This window comes from Sus scrofa, chromosome 14, assembly GCF_000003025.6.
Source record: "Sus scrofa isolate TJ Tabasco breed Duroc chromosome 14, Sscrofa11.1, whole genome shotgun sequence".
In the NCBI taxonomy this organism is placed as follows: domain Eukaryota; kingdom Metazoa; phylum Chordata; class Mammalia; order Artiodactyla; family Suidae; genus Sus; species Sus scrofa.
The window spans coordinates 104,193,982-104,202,364 of record NC_010456.5 but is presented as its reverse complement, the minus strand read 5'-3'; the positions used below and the strand labels follow the sequence as shown (position 1 = coordinate 104,202,364).

Sequence of the window (8,383 nt, the reverse complement as noted above, 5' to 3'; positions counted from 1 at the left end):
CAAGAGTTGTGCTGTAAAGGTCATACATGCTGCTTCAACATGAAATAGCCAAAAGACAAACAAATGAAAAATGCCTGGATTGTAGGAAGAATTTGTAAATATTCATTGGCAATTTGCAACGGGGCACTTTAGAAAACAGTTAATGCCTACCCCCTGTCCTGAAGATACTGTACTTCCTCCAGTGAACACACTCGGGATTCTTAAGATTCAGAATATGAGCAACTTGAAGAGAATAGCTTTAAATTGGAAAAACAGCCTGGTTTCGGGGATTGTCTACCCTAAGACAAGATTTAACCCCTCAATTTTTCTAGTGTCAATCAATACATAAGCCTGGATTTCTCTGTGTGATAGTCATGATACAGTTATTCTCGAGAATAAACATTAACCAGAGGTTATCTCCAGGAGCGAAACACACACACTGATTTCAGGATGGCTTTAATTCAATATTAGGCCCACAAGCCTCCTGTTCTCCCCAGACTCTGATACAGACAGCCCTATTTTCAAATAAGACTGACTGTGACCTTTGAAACCTCTATGTAACCTGTCAGACAGGGTCAGGGAGCCTGGAGCCTACAGCTGAGAGGAAAGGAGACCCTCCCACTGGATGTCTACTGTGGGCTCCAACATTGAGGAGACACAGAAGATAGGGGGGAAAATAAAGAGCTTGAACAGAGCTGGGAAGTGGGCGGCTGGTAGGCGTCATGTGGATCAGCTAGATCATCTTCATTCAATTGATGAGAGAGCTGAGACCAAGAACTAAAACTCCAACCCAGACCTTTAAACTTCCAAGCTTATGTACACCCCTCTTGCTTAAGGAGCCAGTACTGATTTTCTCAGAAGTTAAAATTCACAGGTAGGGAGCTCCTACTGTGACACATCCACAGCATCACCACAGCTGGATTCAAAGAGGGCCTTGTTGGAATCTAAGGAAGTAGGGTAGGAACCCCCTAAGTGCAATGGCTTTTTCACTCTGTGTTCACCTGAGTGCTCCTGTCTGGGGGCCACAGCCCCGGTCAAGCCAAGCCAGGATGCAGTTATTCCTTCAAAGGACCTCAGCTGAGAGGCACCCGACTCTGCAAGAACTAAATGCCTCCATGAAGGCCCACAGCTGAGGAAGATTTCTGGCCTCTCCCCTCACAGATCTCTCCCATCATTTTCCAGCCGCAATACCAGCGCCCGTCAGAAAGCTCAGCCCACCCTTCCTCTCAGCCCCACACCCCCCTCGCCTCAGCTCTTAACTCCAGCGCTCAGTACCTCTTCCTCAGCTCCACTCCCTCGCCTCAACCATCAAACCCTCCTCCCACCTTCCCTCTTCATCCACAAGGCGGCCAGCCTCCCGCTCCCACGCTGGCAGGCGCTGGTGGGAGGAGGGGAACAGGTGAAGGAGGAGAGAGGGAGGAAGGCGGACCCCTCCTGCTTCTTCCACCCTAGGAGCACCTTAGAGCAGTGATCCCCCGACCACTAGCTGGACATCACCTGACCACCTGTCAGGAGTGTAGGTTCCCCGTCCTACCCCAGACCTACCCAAATCAGAAACTCTGGTGGGCAATGGGTCCCAAAAAGCTCCGCAGGTGAAACTCGTGGAAGAGAACTGCTCTCTTCGCATAAACTACTTTCCCCTACCTCCCGACCCCGGCCCCCACCCTCGCTAAGAGGACCCCCGCCCCCAATCCGGGTTTGGCCGCTAAAGGATGACGCAGTGTTGACTCACGCGGGTCAAGGACAGCGGCCCTGGCTGGCTCGGCTGGCAAGGAGAATCGATGGAGCTTGACGGCTCGCGTTCCGCGGCGACGCTGCGAGTCTCGGCGCGGCTGCTCTTCCCACCGCCTGGAGCGCTCAGACCTCGGGGTCCGCGGGCGGGAGCCTTCCCCCCGCTGCCCCAGACACACAACACACACTCCTGGCCCCCAGCAAACTCCTGGGAAAAGGCCCAAATCTACCTTCTAGGCGCTTGCCTCTGGCATCAGCCATAGCCCAGAACTGCGCTCCCCCAGGCCCCGCGAACTGCAAGAGCCCCAGCGACGCGCAACACCAGACGCTCCCGCGCCCCTGCGCCCAGCGCCGCGCCAGGAAGCCGAAGGCGCTTTAAGAAAATGGGTGGGCTTGTTTTATCAAAGAATGAGAGGTCCAACAAGGCCAGTTGTCCCACTGAAAGATTTATTTTATAGGCAAGTTACTCATGTTAAAAAAAAAAAAAAAAAACCCAACTAGGTCTTTTTTTTTTACAGTGAGCAATTATATATACACACACTATAAACACTGTTTAATATAAAACACACTATCTACAATCTACTTACATTTCGTTAACTTGCTACTTCTAGTTCATCTGTGATTAATTTTAGTCACTGATGAGTCAGTTTCCCTGCTTGAATTGGACTGTATCCCCTTAACACCTTGGTCAAACAGATACTAAGTGATAGTGCAAAACAAGCATTTCAGATTAACTCTCTCTCTGATAAAAAGAACACATATATCCCCGAGGCAAGAGCTCTGAGATGGGTTTGGATTTAAGGCATCAGTTTAAGAATGTAATATAAAAGTAAAGAATATTTCCTTTAAAATAGTCCAAGGCTGCCTGAATTGCGGGCCCCTTTTCCTAGGTATATCTCTGGATTTGGGCTGCCCCTTTGCTTCTCTATTAAGTAGGATGTAGATACTGATTATAGAAAAGTTATTCAAGAAGGTCCTATTAAAATATTTAAAGTTATAACTTAAAAAAATTTTTTAAGTTCAAAATTACTTTTATAAATAGAAAAAACAATTTACTTCTTAAGGGGGGGGTGAATTTAATCAGTGGAGTCCCTTTATCATACAACCTAAAATCAGTACATAAACTATTTAAGTCAAAATTCAGGTTTCAATGTGAGTTTGTTATTTAGCCAGTGCAGCAAATATTTTAGGTTTCCAGAATACCAGCAAAATGATTCCCTTTTCATACAGTTTTCCAGTCCATCTATGAAGATTTTCTAAAGCAAATGATATTCCCAAGTCCATTTTTCTGAACATGCCAACATCAGTGGTCATCATCCAGCATTAAAATAGCCTTTATCACCCTCGATGTCCACTTCCTGATCTGAATCCTCTGAAATCTCTGATTCAAGGTCTTCCTGGGAGACAGGGGAGGGCGAACACTGAGAGCTATCCAAAGCACCTTTATTCTGTTCACTGGGCAAGTCTTGCCTCTGGTCACAGGAATTGTCCAAACTTTCCAGTTCTTCTTTTTTATTGTTTTGAGGGTTTTCCTGAATGAAGAGGATGAAAATGGAGATTAATGGGATCATGAAATATGGAGATGCGAGAGACAAATCTTTTCATCTTCTACCATCTTTTTAATTTTTAGTTTATCAACTACTTTCAGGTATGATGTTTTTACTTAGAAACTACATATTTCTGCTTTTTTCTCACTTTGGAAGAAGTAAAATTCCTGTCATATCAGAGAAAGATTATACTCTTGCCAGATAAGACCAACCCATCACGAATATAAGTGCAAACATACTATGTCAAATGAATATTTAACTCTAGCCCCAGACACATGGTCTCAAAGTTCTTAAAAGTTTAGGGAAATAAAATAAATCAGATTACTATAGATACACACTATCTTTATTCTCAAATATTTAAACCTTGCCAATTAACAAGGTCTTCAAGACATTTAAAAAATATGAATGCTAAAAGGTGAATTAAGGATAAAGTTTCAAAATTATTAGATTGAATCCTTTTTAATCCATTTTCTGGAGTAAGTTTACAAACATATAAACACATAATATAAAACAAAGTGAAAAAAGAAAACAATAAACACAAATATGTGTAGCAAGTTACATAATCCTGGCAAAGAAAAATAATAACTGGAAGACTGTTCCAACTGAAAAAGGAGACATCTATAATTTACTTAAAATCTGGAGGAACTTTCTGGCAAATATTCCCTTATTACATAGGAACTTTCAAAAGTTCCTGGCAAACCACCTTTGACCAAGAACTAAATAAGTTTTTAATCCTATTTTTGTATAAAATGCACATAAACACCATAAGGAAATATGATATACTGCTAAAGCGAGACCATAAGAAAAATAGATTTAACAAGTTTACAACCACGTGGCAAGTAGAGGCATAAGGTCAAATACTGAGAGGGAATTTGAAATTTTTAAGACTGTGTTACAGTAATGAAATTATGGGAATTTTATTTTCTGTTTCAAAGTGTTCTCTGTGACACCACCTTATTGCTTTTAATGAAAAAATTATGATCACTAAATTCTAAAATGCAGTGTTCAATTTCCCCACTCATATTGTTACAAAAATATTTTGTTTATTATAAACTGTATATACGCTGGCAAATGAAAAACTCAGCAAGTGTCAGATAATTTTGCAGAAGACATCCAGATTAGGACATCAAAACCAAATCTTTAGCTTTAAGTCAACAGAGCTTCTTTAAAAACTGAATTAGCCTTTACTTTTTATCACAAATTGCGTAACAAGGTCATTGGAAGAAAAGACTGTTAGAAAATTTAAGCTACTTTCCAAACATGCTTGGATATTCTCTTACTGTTTTTATACTCATCTTAAGAGCTAGAATTAGAGAGAAAATTATTTTTTAACCCTTTGATATTTAATTCTTCTAAAAACAGTGCAAACAAGACTTAAAGGTGTTTATTTCCTTATATTTACCCTTGAGCTCTGCCTGGTTTTATTATGGCTGTGTAAATAAAAGAAACAATTTTCTCCCAAAGATAACTGCTTAAGTCATTTACTGTCAATTACTTTATCTTTCCTGCGTTAATTAGATAAACAACATATGGGGTTTATAAAACAATTAGCTGGGAGTTTTACTAGCCAGTGTGTGAAAACCCAAGCATAATTGATATAGGAACTGCATTAGGTGCTTTTAGCATTACTGCCGCCTGAACAACTCATCCTGAATTTCAGCAGGACTATTTGCCTTTTTAATCAAGGTGAAGAGGTTAAATAGTCCCTTAAATGACTTTTGCATACAACCTATAACAGGCCTCGCATTGTGATAACATGATAAAAATATTTATTTCCATAGAAACAGAACCATGTCAATACCTGTTTTAGTCTTCTCCATTTAGCGCGACGATTCTGAAACCAGGTTTTGACCTACAGGAGAGACAGAAAGAAAACTTGCCATGAGCCCAAAGGGACCTGGGGAGGAGGTGAGCCAAGCGGTTCAGGGAGCAGACTCGCGCTCCAGGAGCCAGTGCCCCCCCGCGGCTCCAAATCTCACTCCGGCCCCCGATCCCTCCCCCAGGAGTCTCCCCAGGCCCCTGAGCGAGCTCACCTGCCTCTCGCTAAGCTGTAGCATCTTGGCCAGACGCTTCCTCTCAGGCGGGGAAAGGTATTTCTGGGTCTCAAACTTCTTCTCCAGCTCAATGGTCTGGTCATTGGAGAACCTAACCTGGCCGCCTTTCCTTTTATGCAGAGGCCTCTGAAGGAAGGGGCTCCAGAGCAGGGGTTTGCCTGTGGGCAAGAGTGGCTATTAGAAAGGACCCTGTAGCGGCCTGACCCACTTCAGACTTGTCTGGCCCTGAGAGTGACAAAGAGAAGGAAGGGAGCCTGGAGGACCCGCTACCAGATACACCGACATATACAGACCCAGAGATACAGGAACACCCAAAGTCACACGCCTACACTGCCTATGCACATAGATCACACTGTACACTCCCAGACACACACAACCATCACGCCCATAGCTAAATATAACCGTTTTGATTCCCAGAAGAACATCGACTATAAATTGAGCTTAAAATCACCATGATCTTTTTAACCAGTCGCTCTCAGAATTTATACACAACTTTTTGCTCCTCTGGGCCCTCTCTCTTGGGGGAGCGCACTTTCCAAAGATCAAGTGGGTGTTACGTTGAGGAGGAGCGGGTTTGTCGCACTAGTCAGGCGCGTTGCTGCCGGGGCGGCGCCGGGACCAGGAGACCACCTCCAGGGTGCGAGGGAAACCCTCCCGCCCGGGCGCGGGCTTCAGGGCGCGCGCGCGTAGCTTTCAATCCTGCCTGGAGGGCGCCGCGGCCTTCTCTGATTTCACACCCGGCTCGTGGGGGCGGCCAGTAAAAGCCACCCCGTGGGCTATGGCAACATTTCCGTCAATGTGTTTCCTGTTGGTCTATCTCGAAAAACCCTTTGCTTCCTCCTGCACAGTCCCAGCAGTAACCCAAGGAAACCCAGGGCGCGCTCAGTGAAAATGCTCGCCCCCAGGTCCGGCCCAACCCGGCTGAGAGTCCGCCTTCAGCCCCAGCAGGCGAAGAGAGTGACGACAGGCCTGTGGCACCAAACCCTCGAAGGCGGGATCAAAAACACAATATAATAACTCTAAAAAAAAAAAATCCTAAAATATAAACTCCCCCAAATCTCTGTAGCAAAGTAGAAAAGTGGAGCGCTAGGGGCTGCACCATAATAATGACATTACAAAGTCAATTAATTGAAATGTTAGTTGTCTGCCGGGTGCCTGCAGAAGCTGCTGATAACAGAGGTTAGATTTAAAACCTTGGTGACCCAAGGCAAGGAGCCCGGTTTTATTTACCCCAGGCTTCAGATGCCAGAGGCGCCAAGGGCCACCCGGAGCGTGGATCACGCTTATTTCTTTGGCCATGTACTGAGGGGACAAGTCCTGTAAACTCTATATGGCCAACGTGTCCGCGCTGCCCTTCCTACTCCAAAGACGTGTCGGTCAGTCCGTCCGTCCATGGGTCTGCAAGGCCTGCGCTACACGCTTTGAAAGCTGGCATTGTTTTTTCGAGATTTTGCTTACGTCAGGATTCAGACCGGTTCAAAACAGCCTCAAAAAAAAAAAAAAGGAAGCAACTGGTTATTTTAGCTGCCATAAAGTCACATCCCACACAGAGGAAATGAACAATATCAGAAAAACGGATCCCGGCTATCAGAAGTCGAGTGTTTCCTGAATTTGTCTGTATTGAGGATGTCGATAAAATAATCAGCAGCGTGCACTACTCCGGGGGAAGGGTCTGCTTCATGCAGCCAGGAAAACACTTAACAGCTTCTGAAACCAGATTTACTCCTATCGAGAACTCAAGATTTCCTGTATGAACGGAAAGGGTCAGGCTCTTTCACTGCACAAGCTTGTTGAACTAGGTCCAGCCCCGTAACCACCCGGCCCGGGAACTACCCTTGCCCCGCACGAGTGGCCTGGGGGGCCTTGGCACTCCCTTCCCAGTCCCCCCAGCTCAGGGAGCCCCACCCGGGCGACACGGGCCCCCAGGACTCCTTCGTCCGTCGGCCCTGGCGGCAGCGCCCGAGGTCTGGCCGGGGCCTGCTTGCCCCGACGCCTGCAAGGTGCAGGAAAACCAATCTGAGTCACAGTGCGGTCAGTCTGGGCCGCGCGCCGCCGGGGCCCGCGCCTCCCGTTCCCCGCGCGCGCCCGACAGCCGCTTTTCAATCGCTTTTGCCACAACTTTCTATTGCCTCCCCCTCCGCCCCCGCCGCCTCCTGGGCGCTGCCACCTGCCGGGTGGCGCCTTCCTCTCCGCCGCCCCGGCTCGGCCCCGCCATGACCCCGGCCGCCTTACCCAGGGGGTCGTGGCGGATCAGGGCGTGCGTGTAGTCATTCACCGACCGCGGGAAGGGGTACAGAGGGCCCCCGAAGCCGCTGGGTCCGTAGGCGGCGGCCAGCGCGGCAGCGGAGTGGTGCGAGAAGGCGGGGTGGATCGGCGTGGGCTCGTACACCGGGGTCCGGTAGGAGGACACGAGGCTGGTGAAGGAGGAGTTGGGGGACGGCAGCGTGGGCGTGGGGGTGGGCGCGGCGGGCCCGCGACCCAGAATGTCCTCGATGTAGAACGGCGTCGGGTGCGCAGGCTGCAGCAACGGCGTGGGCGCGTACAGCGGCACCCCCACGGCGCCAGCTGGGGGACCGGGGTGCGGGTACTGCATGGCTCTGCCGCGCTCCGGCCCCTCGGAGAGCTGCCGGCCCGCGCCGCGGCGCTACATTTATCCGCGCTCCGCGCTCCCGGCGATAGGCTCTGTCGGCCGCGGGGTGGGGCCGGGCACTCTGGCCCCTTCCTGCCGCCAGGCCCTGCGGCCAATGGCGCGGAGCCCCGGGAGCCGCCTCCCGCCCCCACCTTTGGCCCGCCCCCGTCGGCTGAGCTCCCCGCCCTCGGGACCAGCCCGCTTCCAGCCTCCGAGGACCCTGCGCCCCCGTGCCCAGCTGCCCGCACGCTCGGGGCTCCAGGCACCCCGGCCCGTGACGCCCTCGAAAGAAGTCCGGGACACCCTCGAAGGAAGCCCAGGGCCGCGTCCGTCGAGCGAGGCGTGAGGCAAGCAGCTGCCTGGAAGGCGGATTCAAGCGGCTGTAGCCCCGGTGGGAACACACCTCCACCGAAACCCGGGTGCACTGGTCGGAGCCCGGACCT

General features: G+C 49.0%; 1 protein-coding gene across 1 annotated transcript; it reads right to left on the bottom strand.

Annotated features, from left to right (window-relative positions):
* HHEX (hematopoietically expressed homeobox) lies at window positions 2,681-7,941 on the bottom strand. Its single transcript, NM_001244579.1, has 4 exons — window positions 7,544-7,941; window positions 5,291-5,469; window positions 5,059-5,109; window positions 2,681-3,242 (listed from the first exon to the last, which is right to left on the bottom strand). The coding sequence occupies exons 1-4, from the start codon at window positions 7,902-7,904 to the stop codon at window positions 3,024-3,026; spliced, it is 810 nt and encodes a 269-aa protein (NP_001231508.1). The 5' UTR covers window positions 7,905-7,941; the 3' UTR covers window positions 2,681-3,023.

What these genes read in the sequence shown, in the direction of transcription:
- HHEX (NM_001244579.1), bottom strand. Translation starts at nt 7,904, where the DNA reads ATGCAGTACCCGCACCCCGGTCCCCCAGCTGGCGCCGTGGGGGTGCCG. An exon ending in GATCCGCCACGACCCCCTGG is followed by an intron (nt 5,470 to 7,543) that starts GTAAGGCGGCCG and finishes TCTTGCCCACAG; the next exon opens with GCAAACCCCTGCTCTGGAGC. An exon ending in AATGGAGAAGACTAAAACAG is followed by an intron (nt 3,243 to 5,058) that starts GTATTGACATGG and finishes CTCTTCATTCAG; the next exon opens with GAAAACCCTCAAAACAATAA.